This window comes from Poecilia mexicana, unplaced genomic scaffold (assembly GCF_051168715.1).
Source record: "Poecilia mexicana isolate PSO_F unplaced genomic scaffold, ASM5116871v1 scaffold_2, whole genome shotgun sequence".
Lineage (NCBI taxonomy): Eukaryota > Metazoa > Chordata > Actinopteri > Cyprinodontiformes > Poeciliidae > Poecilia > Poecilia mexicana.
Window position 1 is genome coordinate 49,214,606 of NW_028263371.1, and position 19,736 is coordinate 49,234,341.

The following is a 19,736-nucleotide window of genomic DNA, read 5'->3' on the forward strand; positions in this document are numbered from 1 at the left end:
ACATGCTGTCATATATTGGCAAATGTACTTAAAAAAAAGGCGTTACATTAAAAACTGATGCTTGGCTTTAATTTTAAGGGGATGACTTTCCAAGCAAGTGGCTTTTCTTTGTTGTAGGCAAAGGAAATAAGTAACAGTAAAGCTGTAAGCAGAAACAAGTGGGGAAGGGTAAGCACATTGTTGTATATTTCAAACAACTTTTTCATACCCAAAAGATAATACTGCAATCACATTCAAGATTAATCTCGTATGTGTTTTGCTGTTCAGTTTGGTTACCTTACTATTGTATCATGTAGAGGTTTCAGTAAGTTTTGGAAAAGTTCCCAGGAGGAAATACAAGAAAAGCATACCAGCTTTTTCCAAAGCAAACACTCATAAAAATCAGATCAGTGGGCGTAAAAGGTCAGTTTTTAAAATCGCTTCTTGTGACTTGCTTCACAAACCAACTGATACCTTTTAGAAAGACTCTCCATCCTTTCAAAAGAGATGTTTTTTTATTTTCTGACTTTTAAAGTGTTTAGAGTCACTGCTGAATGGTGTGCATGTTGAATGAACTGAAGTCGCAGCTGTAAAAACCCATCTCGCTTACACTTAACGGCTTTGTGAAGTTAAACTGTCGAACATACACCCAAGCAGAAATAACCTTTAGTGACATCTGTAGAGGTTATCTTCTTAAATGTGACAAAGCTCCTTCAGAGGCTTTGAGCATATTATACTTCTGCTTTCTCAAACTAAGCAGTTCTTCACTGGGGCCCCGTAAACTAACCTATTTGCTTAAATGTGTTGGAGTATCATTTTAAAGCTTTATTGCATGATGTTGGAGTTCAAAAGAGAAAGCTGAAATCTTGCTCCCCCTCAGCTTTATGAAATAGTAGACTTAGACTAGAGGCTTCTTTTTGTCAGGGGACCTTGCAAGTTTGCCTTTGGAGGACACATTAAACATTTGATTTTACAAGAAAGAAGGCAGGGAACTGAGGTTCAGTGCAGCTTTGTGTTGAAATAAGTAAACATTTTGTGTTTCAGTAAGAATGGAAGTAACAACTGGGCAAGTGCACAGCTAAATTAAGATAGCAGTAAAAACCAATTATGTATTAATTCTGATGCACTAAAACGGATTTCCAGACTGAATTAAGAGGGATTTCGCCCTCTTACAAAAATGGGGAGGAAAAGGGGTTTTTTACAAATTTGTTCTATAATTATCACAAATTCATTTCAAGCAACACACAAGAGGAAGAAAAATGTAAATTTAGAGTTTTCAGTTTATGCTAATTTATCACATGTTTTAGCTAGCTGTAGATTAATTCTCTCTGTTGGGACTGTAAACTACACACAATAAGAGGACATTTCGAAGTTCCTAATTAGCTTGATGTTGGTTGAATGAAGCTTGCTACAGGCAAAAAGCCATTTGGGATTTAATGTGGAGTGAAGAACACAGCACTTTCCATTTTTCTTCTTTGCAATCCTCTGGTGATGCCAATAAAGACATGAATCTGCTCAAACTTAGTTTGAAGTGTTAGGCTATGTAACAAACTGATTTAGCCAGAAAATCCAAGAAATGCTGACAGTCTCTGTATTTTCCAAAGCTTAATGGCCTAAGTAAAAGATTTTGACCTTGAAAATCTGTTACTTTAAATTATCTTCGGATACAGGTATTTAGTAAGTCATTTAAAAGAAAACACCTAATATAAAATAAATACAAACTAAGTGGATTCACAACACAACTGTACATTTATTATTTGAACGAGCTTCATTGAAGGGGTAATATTTTCTCTGGGCCCAAACTCCAGGTAGGCCTGAAAACAGCCTGACAGGAAGGTGGTTTGTTTCTATTTCACCTCTTTAGTTTCTAATTATTCTATGTTATAATAAACATAGAATAATTTTATTATAACATAATAATAATCAATAATCAAGAGAAAACATGAGGTCGTGGTCTGAAATCCCAAACATGTGCATAGCATGCAGTTGAGCGATGTGCTCATCTAGAGCTGGGTCAGTCCGTCGTTGTCTGGAGTGCAGACCCTGCAGCTGAAGTTGGGTGCTGGAAGACCTTTGCCTTAATCAAAGAGATTGGCTAATTTAATTCTGGATGAACAGTAATGATGGATTTTCTCTGATGCCCCCTATTGCCCTTTGGTGAAAGTGCAAATGGTTAAGTCCTGTTTTTCAGTTCAGTTATCAATGAAATATTGCACTTATACAGGCCAAGGATCAGGGGGCAGGAAAAAGTCCCATCCTTCTTCAAAGAAAAGGAAATTAAGGTACCAACAATGAAAGAAGACAGGAGTGGCCGAGCAAGTTTATTTTCTTTGAGGAGAGATGAGTAGCACAAAAGACATTTTAAGCTAATATTAGCCACAGATGTGTCAAAATGAAGTTAGTGGTTAGTCTTGACAACATTGATAATTAATTTATGATCCATTGATTAATGATAGATTAATTAGATTTATAGTTAATCTAAGTTATCACTGGCAAATATTTGACAGAGATGACTGACTTTGTGGTGTAAACAGTTCATCTTTATTGAAATTTTTTCACCATTCCCATGTAACGGATTTATTCAAAAGATCATTCAAAGTTTCCAGATTGTGAAGACGCCCTTGTGATAACTAAACGAAATGATCTACCATCCTTTTAAATTGAGCTAAAACGAATCAGATGAGGCTAATATTACTAATTCGACGCCATAATGAATGTTGAAGAAGGGTGTTTGTAGTTATTATATCTCCTACTGATCCTGAATTTGAATCAAGTTATATGCCTTTTCAAAAAGCATTTCATCTTGAACTGAATTGTTTCATAATTATAACCCAATTTAACTCACTAGCTAAGTAGACATCTATAGGGAATGCCATGCATTAAGGATAGATCCCAGCCTGCATAGGATTATATGATGCAAAACAAATGAAGACGGGAGGCACAATATAAGAACAACAAACCACTCTGCCAGTGGTTTATTGCATAGCAACCATAACTTTTCATTACCTCAACATCATGAACCACATTGCTCTCAAGGTCATGTGCATATTATTGCACTGAGGATGTGACACAAGGTGAGCTCATGTAGACTGTTCAGTTATTCAGTTTACAAGTCTTTTGCTTGAACTGAAATGACATTGACGTTATGCATTAACCATTATTACCTTGAATTCGTTTTCACCTTTTAATAACCACTGTTAAAGTTGAGCTGAACTTAAAGCACTGGAGATAAAAGCTTTTCCTAAGTACAATTCAAAATGATAACTCGGTCACAACCATTGCATGAACACCTTTATCTGTGCAGAAACATTACTTTATAAACGCTTGTAAATGGTCAGCTTTTGATTTAGAAAAGAAATCCTTATGAGCTCAAGATTATCATTTTGAATTGAAAAACATGTTTAGTAAAGTTGTCACAGAAATTCAAAAATGGACCATGCCAACTCCCCTTCATACATATATAGAATATTCATTTTATTTCAGAATTGCTTGGAATAAACTAATTTCTACCAATTTCTTTGGAAATTCTACAAAAAGCAACAAAAAGTATTTGATGGAATCACAATTTAAAAAAAAAAAAATTGCCAATGGCAAATACGATTACTCTAAAATATAACAGTCATGAACTGTATATTGCCACAGCTCTCGACGAAAGTGCATCTCATTAGAGGCGATTGAGGTTCACTCTGCCTGCAGAAAAAAAAAGACTGATATGCTTCCTATATTGAAAATAAAGAGCCACAGTGAGGAACTTAATCTGCCCTGACATTTAACATTAAGGGTGAGTCACTGCATGTCACCTTTTATCCATACTTAATAATAGACTTTCTCAGCTTCAGGGACTCCTGACAACTCTGCAAAGTGGAAGAGTCGGTGCTGAGCCATGGAAAGGTGCAGCCCAAATGAAACTACTGGTGCAACATATTGCAAGTAAGCATGTTTCCTAACATGCTTAATTTGAAATGAATGTGACTGGTTGGGTGTATTTTAAGACAGTTATTGCTATATGAATTATATTGATACAGAATGGTCAATTATATTTGATGTGTAAGGAAGCAATTAAGCCCTTCAAATTGTGGAGCAGCAAAGCAAAACTACTTTTACTTGTTTTTTTTTGTTTTTAATCACTGTACACACACTACAACTCACTGTTCCTTGTCGAAGACTGCTATTGGTCACTTCCAACACCTTCCTTATTTTATCTCAAAAAAGATTTTGCAGCACATCCCAAGGAATTGGTGAAACTTTTTTTTTTCAATTAGTTTCTGATTATTTCAACACTAGTAAATATGATGGATCAGCTGGATAGCTGTTCTTGGTATGCTGTAACAAAGAGCAGCGATCATTTAAAGCGTCACAGTCCAAACCTTTCCCTTCACAACAAATTGCCCTTCCTAAGAACCCAAAACTTGAAACAGAAACGATACAAGACTTGCTAAAAATTAACTTATTCAAATTTAAATAAAGTGAAAAATGAATCACTATATGAAAATATATTCCTGTTTCTTGATGCAGAAACCATTATTCAAAGGGAAAAAGTACTAAAGCCATTCTTAAATGAGAGGACAAAATGAAGCACTAATGATGTCCCAGTTACTTTATCATGCAAATCTCTCTGCTCTTATCTAAGGAACAAAGTTTACATGAAACTTTTCAGAAAGTGGACAGAGTGCAGGTATACATAATTCAAGATTTTCTCTTCTAACATTTTTTTGACCATTGCCTTATTTGTTATAGTGCAAAACAAATTTTTGCTATTTAAGAACATTTACAAACCATTGCATAAGATGACACACAATAACAGGTTCACAAGGACAAAGCTCAATTTTATCACACATTAGGAAATATTGTCCCTATAGAATTGACGTACAGCAAATCTCAAGCTTTGATTTTAAGAATGTGTAAATTGTAAAAGCCCTGAAAAGGGGAAATATTCAATAAATGAGCCAGGAAGAGTAGCCATTGTCACGCAACAAAACAAAAAAACAAAACTAGAGCTCCAAGTTGAATAAACTGCTGCAATTGTAATTAGTAATTTTTGTCATTTAATCATGTTGTTCACAGTAATCTAATAAGTTTATGTTAAGTTAAAAAAAAGCTGAATAAGTTAATATGGATAATTTATTCATATTGGATAAACTATTCTCTTTTTTGAGTGTTATGTACTATGCATAACATACACAGAAAGATCAGAGGTCTTCCAATCTTCTAAGAATATCCGATTTGGATTGCTGATGTTCATTGTCCTGTGCAGTCAGTTTGACGGTTTTTCATTAACCAATAAATAATCAAAGTTGTTGCTGAAGAATATGTCTCACAATTTAACCTTATGTTTTAATAGTTATTATTTAAGACTAAAGTTTCCTAATGATCTTCTCCTGTGATGTTGCATAATTCTGAGATGTCTTTGATCGTCTTAATTCAAATGTGCCAACTTTTGAAACTCTGCATCAGAGACATGAAAACTGCAGTATTGTATAGATTCGATGCGTTGACATACTTAGGATGAAGTAGAGAAAAAATATGCAGTGCATTAAATGTTTTTTTTAAATATAGATTTCAAAAGGACCCATTACTCTGTCTTGATGAAGAAAGCATTATTTAAAGTACAAAAGGTGCTGAAGCTCTTCAGAGAGAAAATCAAATAGAAAGATATTTTAATGTAAGACCAGAAAATGAAAGACTAATGACATCTCAGGCAGCTTTTATATGGAGTACTCTCTGACCAGAAGCACAATGACACAGAGTCAGACTTTACCCAGATGTTTTAAGAAGTTAAAGATGGTTTATTTCAATACTTTCTATTATATATAAATTTGCTTAACTACTGGCTTGTTTCCAGCAAAATTAGGAAAGTTGCATTTAACAGAAAGAAGCTGCTCCAGTTGTTAATCTTAGTTGAATTTATGTTTTTTTTTTTGTTTTTTTTTTTACTTGTACTCAACCAATTGGGACAATCATCCCTCTGTGAGAAAAACTGAAATACATTTGACATAACATTTTCATCTCAAAAGTGTGCAACTCTTTAAACGGCTTCTGATTGTTTTGAACTCAAATCCCATTAACCTGCTCTTTTCTCTGAACTTGACGTCCTGGCCTATAAACGGTGAGAACAGATGAATGTGAAATGACCCACCATGGGTTTGTTTTTAGCACTAGCTGTTTCGATATCGACTCTGAAAGTGCAAAACTGGCTAGCCCTTAGCTAGGTCAACTCCTTACACAGCTTCTCCTGATGGGTCAGAGGAACAACAGTGACAGGTTTATTTAGTCCCATTGCTGCCTCAGGCCTTTCAGAAAACACAAAGAGACAACTAGAAGGAAACCCAACTTGAAGTGTTTGTGAAAGGATCTTGAAATTTGTTTCAAGATTCATATTTTATGATGATATTAGAAAATTCTGATTCCCTTCTTTATCATAGTCGCAGTCCTTTCTTACACCGTAAAGTTACCATTCCTGTTTGTTACCCTGAGACACACTTGTATAATCTAGACACATTGAGAAAGTCAAATACAAAATGAAGTGGAAAAAAAGTGATGCTGTGCAATAAAAGGTCTATATACATTCAAATGACTTATTTTCTTTATTCATAGAGGATTATTAAGAATACGAAGCTGCTGGAGATCTTTAGTTACAAACACCCAATAAGGCATTCATATCTGACTAAACAGAATGAAATACCAATCACATCTCAGGTGGCTTTTCAGCAAATCTATCAGCTCAAATAGAAGATAGAAATTTACCATGAGAAACTTAAAAGTGGTTAATCTCAAGGCTTTCTATTATTTAGAAATGTACTGTCAGTGCCAGTTTAAACTAATTACTACTTTTTAAGGCATGTTCTTTCACAAAGTAATTTTATGATACATTTTGTCATGAGTTTTGCTTTATTATTTTATCACTAATGCTGTTTTTCCAAAGAATCCAATGCCTTTAGTAAGAAATCTGATCATCTTCAGTGAAAGGTGAGGTTATACAAGTTTTTAAATGATTTTTAAATAATTAATAATTAATAATTAATTAATTATTAATTTGGCTTTTTAATATTACTATTAATTCAGTAAGCTACTCAAATAGTAGCTTTGAATGTTGATACTATTCAATGCTGGGATCTGCAACTATTACAATAGTTTAAATAATTCAAACAGAATTCATAATGTTACATGACCTGTTGAAAAAATGAGAATCTATAATTTTAATAAATATCTACTATAGGAAACCTGTTGTAATTTGTAAAAGACCAACATTTTATTTCTATTCTTCGGTTTGAATTAATACAGAAAAACTTTTTCAAAAAGAGGATAGATACATGTTGGTATGATGGCATTTGTGAAAAATGACTAAATAAAAAATGCATGGTTTCCAAACCTAATGACAAATAGATCTGTAAAAAAATATCAGGTTAGCAAGAGTCCTTCTGTTGTAGAAATATTAGCTGCTAACATTAAACCTTTAGTTGTCCTGACAACGGAAAACCGTAGTTTTATATTTTACAATTTTAAATAATTTATGGCCAAGAAGAATGGGACTTGTGGTATTACTTGGGACCTAAGCAATATTACTATCCGTACCAAACATATCATTTTTCAACTGTCTCTTTGCCACCATACGGTTTGTTGCTATGGTTTCTGAAGTAATTGCAGTAGGTCAGTACAGTGGGGTGAAGCGGATGTGGACTAAGATTCAAAGCCTCAGCTTTAAATCTGTTCTCATTATGATTAATTACGAAGTTAAAGGTTAGATCTAACAATTATTAAAAGGTTAAATGACTAATAAAAAAATTCATCGTGGGGAGGAATTTCTTTGACCTTTAACAGATGTTTTGGAGGATAAAATGCCCCCTGGAAAAAAAAAATATATATATATTTTTCGTTTTCAAACTTAAGTTACATTACTTCATCCACCATAGAGAAAACTCATGTTAACACCCACTGATACTTGTACACACAGCCTGTCTGAATTTGTACATACAATCTGAATTGAGGTTATTGCTCCTGGCTGCACTTATCGCACTCCACAGCACCACTGATAACCCAACTATTTCACACTTGATCTGTTGTGCTTCAATGTGACGCAGCTGTGATCAAATAACATTTGTGTGCCTCACTGTAATAAATAAGCACATTATGGGAAAAATAAATATTTTTTAATAAATTATGGGATAAATATTAATCTAGTTCTTCATTGAGAAACTGTCAATGTTCACACCAGTTGGAGAAACTTGGATTTATTTATTTAACGACTCTCATAAACACACAACGTGAACTATACAAGACTTAAAGACGATTACAAAAAGATTTACAATTTTGTTTTAGTAAAGATTTTACATTGACGTTCAGCAAATTAAATGATCAGGTCAGCAATCTGCTTCCACAAGCTGTGTTTAATCTCTGTGATAATCAGCTGTGGTACTGGTCAATAGGCGGGAGCCTCATTACCGGATTGGGTTTCGATATTCATCACATCACCGGCATGTAGATTTCACAGCAGACCCACTATACGTCCTCAGATCTGCTGGATCTGTTGCCTGCCTCCGTAGCAGAATGTCATGCAGTATGTCCTCCATAACAAGACAGCCATCATCTTCCTGATCTCAATTAAAAACAGGAGAAAAAAAAATTGCAATAGAGCACAGGACGTGAAAAAAGAAACAAAGTAAGCCAAAAGAGGACTTGTCCAGGAGCAAGAGAGGCCGCAGTTAGTATGAGGCCAGCCATTCTTAAACATTAGAATCTCTTCAAACTTCTTTTGTTTGTTTTGTCAACGTTTTGCATTATAAGATTACCAGATTTTTCATTAAATACAAAAATATAAAGGATAATAAAGCAAGGCTGTTCTCAGATCATGAAAGAGCAGTTCTCCTCCTGGTAGATCTACACCTTCATCAGCTACAAAGCCCCATAAGTCTGTGCAATGCCCCAGGTTTTTTTGGGATATTTTATTTTGTTGTTTTCAATTTAAAAGAGTTTACACCAAGCTGGCTTTTGAGGAGGACCCAGGAGGGATCAACAAAAACCCCCGGTTCACCTGAGCCACAGATGCTTAATGCAGCATCAGGACCTGACTGGGGTGACATCAGGACAGCCACTTTCATCTGACCTTCCGAGTGCTTAGAGCTTATCAACTGCTTATCGGATAAGGTGACCATGACATTTCCTCCTAGCATCTCTTCATGTAGGTTGTTTCCCAAGCGAACACAATATTGAATTGTGTTGGGTTTTGTTAAACATAAACAAAACTGCTAACTACATGTTTGTAAAGTTGGACTTAATTACAAAAAGTCAAATTGGTACCTATTTATTAAACCAACCCAGTGTACAGTATGTGAAAGTCTGACTTGTTAAAATGTGAAAGTCTGACTTGTTAAAATATAGACTCTTGTTATTTGACTTTTGACCCAACAACACATTTTCAATTCCTGTGCATTTTGGTATAAAGTTCCAACATGGCAAACTTGCTTAAGCTTTAAAATGTACTTTATTATTCTCCTTCTGTTTGGAATTCACTGAATAATCTCCTTTCACTGCAACATGTGAACACAGTGGCCAAATATTAACCATACTGAAGCCCAGAGTCAGTGCTGTTGATTCAGAACAAGAGCCGAAGTTCAGCTGGCACACCACAAAAAGCATTATACCTTTTAAAATATGCATGAAACCATTAACCACAAAACTCATGTGTATTAAGTTCTGCTTCTTTTCTTGAAATAGACAACCCCCTCTTGTTTGACTACAGGAAGAAAGTCATTGTTCTCTCAGACTGACTTGCTCCACTCTGTTTCTCAACTCCATTCGGCGGATTAAAGTGAAAATCTTTTTTAAGCTCACAGCCTTAGCAATAAAGACAACATATGGGAAGCTGTGCTGTAAAAGACCCGGGAACAAGACCGACATCCAAACTTAGCGGGGTTTCAAACAGAAATGTTCTTCCTTGCGTTAACAGACCCGGACACATCAGAAGATGAATACTGATTTGACCTGATCATTTAAGCACAAAGATTAAGATACTGAAGCTCCCCCTTGGTTTTCTGAAGTTGTGTAGACATGACTATGAATTGCAATTGTCTTGAGCCCATTCTGCTGTGACACAAAACTGAACTGAACTTCCTTTGACTGTCACCCAACCGTCCTTTCACAGTGGAAAGGGTCAGGAGTTCTGCCATTTCCCATCAGACTGGGGTTCTCAAATATCACAGAGTACCCAGAAGCAAACAGATCGTTTCCTCAACATCTGCTGGAACAGCAGGGCTTTTGCCTCCTGTGAGCTGGCAGGGTATTGCACAAGTGACTCAAAGTGGATTTAAACCAGTAGGACGATTATTGCTGCAGCCTGACGGGGCTCGGACTTGCCAGTTCTGGCACAGGGCACAAGGCTGCTGGTTATTATCAGTCAAACACTTCAAATGCGATTCTACTTTAGGCCACCTTACAAGGTGCCATATCAGGCCCCAGACAGGCAGGCAGCAAAAGGCCAATTTGGAACAGAGCATGGGGAGATAAATGGAACAAGCCCCGAGCTACTTTTGAAATGTTAACATATTTCCTTTTGCTCTTGCTTTAGTGAATGCATTTCCGGGGGAAACCACAGTGTTGACCCTGCACACACACCAAAATGTACTATATATCAATCACACACATTGGCCCACGGAGTTGGTCATTCTGTGACTAATAGGTCAGATGTGACCACTCTTTGTACATTCCCTTCAGTCATGCATATCTGAGCGTATAAGAACAAATAAGGTACACAGACACCTTGGTTCCAGTCCACCTCTTTCATTTCCTGCTATATTGCTGAGGTAGGGAGCAATTGTTCTGCTACACAGCCCACCTCCTCCCTCTCTTACTCACTACACCTTGGAGGCCTTTCACAAGGGAAGAGAATTGCAGAAGTGAGGACGGTGGCTGTCTTTTAAAGCATTCAGGGCTTCTGACTGTACGACATGCTGAGAGGGATGGGTTTACAACACAACCCTAATTATTCTGCTGCAATAAAGTTGTAGTAAACAAAGTGTTGAAGGAGCTTTCTTACCCCTTAGTGTTTTTCCACATTTTGTTAAATTATGAAGACAAGACCTGAAGCTCAGGTGGGAAATAGTGTATACAGGCCAATTCCAGAGATATGGTCTTTATGGGAGACTGATGAGAAGAAAGTTATTGTTAAAAGGTAGTTTCCATTGCCACAATCCATGGAGGGGTCGTAGCAGATATGTGGAATAATGTGTAAGATAACACCAAAGTAGATTTTTTTTTTTTTTTTTTTTTTTTTGCCTTACATGCAAAAGACAATGTGTGGCAAAAAAAAAAAAAAAACCTGAGACAGCACATCACCTTGAGCATACCATTCCCACTTTGCTGGAAGATAGATTGGGGTAAAGACAGGAAAATCTTGGAAGAAATCCCATTAGATTTTGTAAGACTGAGCCTGGAATGGAGGTTCACTTTTCAGGAAGATGAAAAACTCCATACTTATAGTAGGCATAAATTTAATTGAAAACCGGTGGCAAGACTTGAAAACCCCTTTATATTTTTACGGCGATATAAATTTCTTCTAAATTAGGAAGAAATTCAGTCTCTGCATGTCACAAAGTAAAGCATATATCCTGTTCTTTTCACATCCCAATTATGTTTTGAGAAACTAAGAAGTGCTCTGTAGCTAGCTCTCGGTGCTAATTACGATCTTGTGCCGGCCAATGTGAAACACTGAAACTTTATAACATTAGTTTGGTGTGATGTGCCAAAATCTACAAGGTTGCACATTTAGAAAAAGAAATAAAGTGCCACCATATAGACTTATACATACAGCAAACTAATCAGCAAATCAAAATTGTTTTCATGTTTGGGCCAGCAATGAATTTCTATCAGACAAAATGTAATATCTGAGTTTACTGTCCATCAAAACCACAACCTCAAGGTTCTCCATTGTTAAGTGTTGCTGCAAATGTCGTCGTTGGAGCATCAACCTCAGTTCCTGCGCGCTTGGGGCCTGCCCATGTTCCCATGTTCCCATGTTCCCATGTTCCCACCTGTCTTCACGACCAAAATACAGAGGAACACACTCTCGAGCCACAGCTTGTTGTATGTAAAACACCAACAAACTTACATAAATTAAATATTCACTTTCTGATACTGCTTCTGTGTTTCTGGTATTAGGAAACACATTAGTTTACTAATAGTAGTTAGCATATAAACTGAGTGCAATGATTAGCGAATCCCACTGGTTTTCTGATTTGAACCAAGAACTCACTCAGCTGTAGCGTAACATCTTTATGTCTCGAGAAGTGGAGTCAGAATGAAGTTTTAAAAAATATTGCATAGGCAGTCCAAGGTTGTCATTTGTTATGGTATTGTTTCTTTCAAGTTGGTAAACCTGGACATTTAAAACCGATAAAAAAAGTATAACTTTTAATAAATAGCATTTACTATTTTGCATACTTGCTGCCATTTTTCTCCAGAGAATATTGTTTTAACAAACCCTATTTTGAAGCGATATGTAGTCACACTCCAATTAATCAGAAAGAAAGCTTAAATAAGTGGGTCAAACTCTGACCGGCAATGTGAAATGTTATGAGCTATTTCTCCAATCATTTCAAGCAACCCATTTTTCCCTTGATTAGTTTCAGATGTAGTTTCTGCCTCAATTTTGTTAAGTCCCAGCCCACTCACCGCACACGGAGTGATAAGCAGCTTTGGTTGGGGCCGATTGTGTCATGAGTATGCAGGACTTGTTGTTTATAATGTGAATACGACTCCTGTTATTATTGATTCTGTCCGAGAGATGAGCCCTCTGGGTTTTTCTGATGTTTATGCAGGAGAATGGTGATGCTTGCTAAGTGGGATAGAGACAAAAAATCAATAGGCGAGGTGAAGGGAGGAGAGTGCCAGGCTTCTCTTAGTTCAGGACGTATTTTCGAATTCCTGTTTTTCTCCTCTTTAGAGCCACTTCTGGAGCCTGGAGGTGACGGCGATCTTCCTAATTTCTATAATTGCTGAGTTAGAGATCTGCATCGGTTGAGGACTAGGAGCTGAAATCTACTTGATAAGTATTTATACAAGGCACGACTTTTCATGTGGAGGTTATTGTTTCACTCACTGATGTATACAGATGACCACTGTATACGTTAAAGTATACAGATTTTTTTCTCGTTTTCTCATTTTGGGATGGGAATATGTACACTGCTCAAAAAAATAAAGGGAACACTCAAATAACACATCCTAGATCTGAATGAATGAAATATTCTCATTGAATACTTTGTTGTATACAAAGTTGAATGTGCTGACAACAAAATCACACAAAAATCATCAATGGAAATCAAATTTATTAACCAATGGAGGCCTGGATTTGGAGCCACACACAAAATTAAAGTGAAATGTTCCCTTTATTTTTTTGAGCAGTATATTTCAATCCTGACTATTTTGTCTTTTTTTCTTGCTGCATCAGAATATCCTTTTCACTCTTTGGGAGTGTTAGCATCTTGGCCATGAAGTCTGGAGATCAAAGGCAGTTAAAGCCTAGCAAACATGGATAGGACCAACATGCATGACACTCAACAGAATATTTTGTCAAATATTATTGTCCTTTCCAGTTGCAAATTTGCACATGTTAATAACGCAGTGATAAATGAGATTTGATATATTGTGCAGATCTACTGGAAGAAATTACAAAGCCATTAAGGCGTTGAAACGCCGGCAAACTACTGTCCACAAATTGAGAAAACATGTAACAATAGTAGAGCGGACGGCACACCAAAAGTATTCCCAGAGCGCAACGCATTTTATTCAAGTTTGATTAAAATATTGTACCTAGTCAGTAAAGATGATACAAAGTTTTCAATTCAACTGCTTCTAGTAGAAAAAACGAGAATATTAATGAGGAAAAAAATGTGCTAATTAATCATTTTTTTAAAGTGGTTAAACGGTAACTATCTGCCTCAGTAAAGCAAAAATATAATGTCAGTGCAATTTGCAGAAACTGGGCTGAATCACATAAATCCTTGTCAAATAATCCTAGAGTGGGTATAGAAGGCTGGCTCATCACCACCGGAAAGTGTATAATGCCTCTGGGTGTTCAATGTAATTTTATATTCATTACTTCACTGACGTATTGTGCTGATTCGCTACTTGTTCTTAAATATTTCATACACTGCTGACACTTTGTGATGACAAGTTTTGATTGCCAACATTATTAATCTGTAGAGGTGGAAAGTTTTGAAACCAGAAACTTCTCTCAAAGTTGTGCTCACATTTATTTTAATAAGCCTGAAAATATGTATATCTATAAAGCCTCACATATGGGAAATCAACCCAAAAGATGACCAGAAGCTCAATTTGAAAAGTAGTAATGAAAATGTTTTACTTCAGGAAAAAAACAATTGTCATTTAGATTGGTTAATCAATGGTTTTGAGAATATAATACTCATTTTCATTCCTTGTGTAATGTCAGTTAATGGACTTTTTTATTCTGTACATGCCTTTTTCACCATGACAGTGGATCCATAAAAATAACAATCCTTTGAATGGCAGCACCTTGAAACTTGAAGTTGGCTGTCATGAGAAACCTATATATAATTTGAAATGGGAAAATAAAACAAGTGCTGAAATTCTTTTTTAAACTACTATAGAAACATCAATATTTTAGAAAGTTGAGCAAAACATGTCATTTTTTTAACAGAAGAAACTGCAGCTCCAGCACCAAGAGAGGCTAAATGAATAAGAGCACAAGTTTAACTATTTGAAAAATAGTGTTGATCACTATGCATCATATCATATAAAGTGACCAAAGTGATTCAAAACTCTTGCAGTGAATCTGCTGTGGCAAAAATAAAGAGAAATAAAATGGAAATAAGCCCCCTTTATTCAATATTGATTTACATTTTATATAAAAATTACTTACATTTAATACATTTCTCCAAAATACAAGCAGCCAAACAACATACAAATCAAATACAAAATTATAAAATTTCTTATATCTATCATGTTCATCTTCAGCAGAAACGTGTTTTATAATAACTCCTAACGACCTGTGTGACTGTGGCAAATCACTTCCTCGCCTATATCATTCCATCTGTTGAAATATGAGACCTAGAAAAATATGGTATTAATTATCTGTCCTCTTAGTGAACAATACAGGAATCTGACAGCAAACATTCAACATGGGCCTCGTGTGGAGTATTTCCGTTGAGTGAGCGGAGTTTGGGACAGGTGGTGATGGAGAAGACGGAAGGACTGTGGAATTACATCGTCGGTGAGGAAAGACTGACTGGGTTACGGTCTTTCGTGAGGAGATCCAGCTGGGTCAGAGCAGGAAAAAAAGACAACAGCTAAAAAAAAAAATACAAAGCCTCAGCTCACTTATGAAGCTTTCTGGTCCTTCCAGCACACATAGGAAACAAAACACATGAAACACTTTGCAACTATACATACATTTGCTTAGAAAATATGTAGCCAAATCGTCTGGTTTTGCCCTTCAGAAAACAAACCTCGTGTCAATAATCCTTTTAAACTAGAGTCAGCTATTGGTACAAATTGTAGCACTGAATTGGAGCATTTGAACTGTGCACAAGAGTGGCTTATGGTGTTAAGTTTTTTTTTTTTTTGCAAAACAGAAGGTTTACTTCGATACAGTATACAGGATAGTGCTGTATAGCTTTGAAATAAAAATGAGTAAGCAAACTGCATATGTAAAATCAAACTCCTGAACACACCAACAAGGATATTATGCTGATGCTAAACGAGAAAAACTCAAGAGCCTCGTAGGAAATAGAAAAATCTTGTTTCCTCCTTTATATTATATATTGTACACTGTGGTAAAAAAAAGAAGTACAAAGTGTAAAGTTAGGCTATGCGGCGGTTTCACGAATTGTCCCCTCTAGTTTCTTTGGGAGTAGCTCTCTCCTTTCATCAATACTGATGACTGGCTTCCGACAGTTTTGTCCGTCGATATAGATCTTTGCATACACGGGGTTGGAGTAATTCATAGGCTGCATTGGGAAAACAAAAGGAAAAGAAAGTAAGGATATTTCCAAAACTCACGTTCCAACAGTGATGATCCTAAAGTACCAACAATGAATATGTTTTGATATTTGTTAATGAGTTGTAAGTAGCCGGGGAGGCAACGCTTCACATTAAATCTGGTAAAGTTTGAGACTGTAAGTAGTTTCCTATTTACAATACAAATAAGTCTTAAACATAACACTAAACACACACATTCATCTGGAGTCATGTTTGGTTCCCCCCTTTGGGAAGCTCAATTTTCACTCATTTTATGTCATTTCAGTTTTTAGCACTTCCAGCCTTTATTTGGGTCCCATTTGTGTTACCCATTTAGCTCCTGCTTGGTACAGAGGGAATTACAAAATGAATGTTTATCAAAGTTTGTTTGCTCAAAACAGCTGGCCACTGCACCTTGAACATACTGATAAGAGCGCATCTGAACGCTCATTTTCATATATTTTTTTGTAAAATAACAAAGCACAACATTTTGTCAGAAATCAGTAAGACTGTGTAGAGTTAGGTGCCGATTCTCTTAATTAGGAAAGACAATTAGTGGAAGTTTGAGTCATGCATATTTAAGGAACGTCTAGGTTTTGAGAAATAAACATGCCAACGACTCAGTGAGAAGAAAGAAAGTCCTTGCTTGCTTAGAAAGCATGCAAGAAAATACACAGATTACATATCCATTAAAAAAGATGGGAGCCTGTGGGTGTTCTGCAATAGACGTCAAGGTAATGATGAGCTGAATTTTTGACTTTGCAGAAAGCAACTAGGAGTTTGTGTACTTACATCTATATAACTGCCTTTTTGATATGAATATGTTACACATGCACCACGTGTAGCATATTATCTGACTGAAAATCAAAACTACCCTGGGTGTTTGGATTTGTTTTTTCCAAATAGTAAATGTAAAAGTTGCCTTTTTATACAGGGTACGCAAATATCTGGTTGAAACTGCACATATACTAATTTGTTTATCATTTTTAGAATAAATAGTTAAATTTACCTGTCCAGGAATGACCTCCTTGGGCACAGAATTCATGCCCAAGGAGTGAGGATCACTGGATTTTACACACCACCCCTGCAACAAAACAGATACCATCTTCTGTCATCACTGCAGCTACATACAGTAAGGCTATAATCTCATTGTTTTGGTGTCACAATGTTCAAAGATCACAATCAGTCCTTTGGATTTAAAACAAATTGAAAAACATCTGAGCAAACAGGAAAAACTTCAAGACGCGAGTTCAAGTCAGCAAATCTCAGTTAATAACAAAGCACGACAGTCCGCACAATAGCAAATGTCAAAGCTGGCAGCGCAAGAAGCAATAGCATTAGGCTTGAGGCTTTAGCAGATGAGCTGTAAACCAGCATACGTGAGGGTGTAAGGATTTATTTGATGTACTGAGTGTGGGAGTGAGGTTGAGCGTTATGGACAGAATAAATCACCAACAAAATGAAAAGTCCTCTTGGCATCTTTAAACAAGTGTTAAAAAATATACCAAACCTCACTAACAGTGTATTGTATATTCCTTCAATAAAACAAGAGAGAGAGAAAAAGCAGTGAACACGTCAACATGCGTTATAGGTCAAGAAACGTTGCTTAAAACGGCAAATAAACATTCTAGATTTTCTTGTTCGTTTTTAAGCAGTGCAGAATTTATCGAGAATCAGACAGACGACGAAGAAACATATGGAGAAACATACTGCAAATGTTCAAAACAGATTGCTAATAATAAGTTTACATCCCACACTGTATTAATATGCTGCTCGATCAAATTAAATACTCATTTATGCAACCAGACGAACTCTGTTTGCAAGTGCGCTTCTGGGAGATTCGCAGCTGCATCTATGTAAACCCAATTAATCGTCTTCTAAGAATTTTTGTTGAAAGGCGTTTGACAAAAAGATGTAATTTGATTATGCAATCAAATTATTATTAGTAAATTAGTAATCGCGAACATTTTCCTGTTACTGTAATAAAGGACTCCAAATATGACAGAACATGATCTTCTGAGACTGCTGAGCATTGTTAAAACCAAACAAAATACTATGTCTTTAACATACAAGATCAAAAGAAGTAGCCCGTAATTGTCAGTCTCATCATTTTATAAACATTTCTCACAAACACAGTTCTGAAAAGTGGAGTGTGTATTTGTATTTATTCTCTTATCCGGTGAAACTAACAACCTTCACCACGGATAGTCGAGTACTTCATCTGTAAAGGTTATAGTTCATTTTAGATTCCTCCTGCAATTTAAATGTGCCAGGCTTTTTGTGAGTTATGTATATAGTAGAAAGAATTAATCTAAGCAGTGAACCCTGTGGTACTCCACAAGTAATCCTGGACTGTGAAGATTTATCATTTACACTAGAATCTCTGCTAAGGATAGATAACTTGCATCTGAAATGGGAATGGTAATCAAAGGAAGCACTTCTTCAAATAATTTTGTGGGGACATGATTCAACATGAACTTTCAAGAGTTAGAAGAAGCTAAAACTTTTGGGCACAACTGAATAAAATCAGTCTAAACACAGATTACGTTTTTCAGTTGCCTCCAATGAGGACACCATTATCACGCTCAGGAGGATGTCACTAAATTTTATTTTTAATAGAATCAATTTTGTTTTCACAAAGAATCCCATAAAGTCAGTACTGCTGTGAGTCTGTGTAAGATTGACAACTGTAGTAAAAAGAAACCTCGGATTATTCCAATTCTCGTCCCGTTTCTAGAAACGATTGACTCAGGCAGGCTGAATACAGATACACAACACATTTTAAGGTTTTATTTGTAAAAAAATGTTGAAAATTCAAAATTACTTATTGCTGTTTGGACCATTATATAAAATACCAGTGAAGTTCATTGAAGTGTGTGATTATTATGTAGTAACATCCGAAAAAGTTCAAAAAGTTTGGTGCACAAAAAAAACATATAGAACCATTATATGTTCTAAAAACACGTATATATAAAAAAAAAAAAAAAAAAAAAAAAAAATATATATATATATATATATATATATATATATATATATATATATATATATATATATATATATATATATATATATATATATATATATAAATATATAAATGAAGTATTTAATCAAGCCCACCTTGTGAGGGTCCAGTGTGAAGTTGGGTCGCAGCAGACTGCCTGCATCAGCATGGTTGTCGTGGTCCACCTCATACATGTTGTATGACGGGTTACCAATCTCCACGTTTATCCCTCCGTTTGTCATGGGCTGCCTCTGCACACGTTTTCCCCTGAGGAGTGTGTGTTTTTGTGTGTGTGTCAGAAAGAAAGAGAGTCATTAACATGAACCACAACATCCAGGTCAGCTCACCTCCCAGTGCTGCACACGTCCACACAAGACATCACCAGACAACGCTGGGAGAATATTAACTTGGCTGGGTAGTTACATTCAAAACAGCCAAACAAAGTTCTCAGAAAGAAAGTTGAGACTTTCATTCATCTTCAAAGCTGCACATTGTTTGATAGTGTCATCACATGCTGCTTAGAAACCACCCTTTCAATTTTTATTGTTTTATTCCTTTTATCTGCATACCTTTGCCTCCGTCTGCAGATATAAACACCTGCCACCACCATCACGATCAGGATGACCAGCAAAACCAGAGGTACAATGATGGCAATGCTTCCTGGAGGAGGAACAGATGAGAGATGGAGGGAAGTGTTAGAAATAAACACAGAGCTGAGGTGAATTCAGTCAGTTACCACAGAAGGTCAACTTTGATTGTGTTCTTTTTA

At 35.9% G+C, this 19,736-nt stretch overlaps 1 protein-coding gene across 1 annotated transcript in view; it reads right to left on the minus strand.

The window, feature by feature from the left end:
* Positions 1 to 14,812: 14,812 nt before the first annotated feature.
* The window catches only part of lrp1bb (low density lipoprotein receptor-related protein 1Bb), a 318,836-nt gene continuing 313,912 nt past the window's right edge, over positions 14,813 to 19,736 (minus strand). The window contains exons 89-92 of the mRNA XM_088002164.1: positions 19,537 to 19,627; positions 19,084 to 19,234; positions 16,976 to 17,050; positions 14,813 to 15,956 (exon numbers count right to left, since the gene is read on the minus strand). Coding sequence (XP_087858290.1) covers positions 15,816 to 15,956; positions 16,976 to 17,050; positions 19,084 to 19,234; positions 19,537 to 19,627 — 458 coding nt within the window. The 3' untranslated portion in view covers positions 14,813 to 15,815. The remainder of the gene's footprint in view (positions 15,957 to 16,975; positions 17,051 to 19,083; positions 19,235 to 19,536; positions 19,628 to 19,736) is intronic.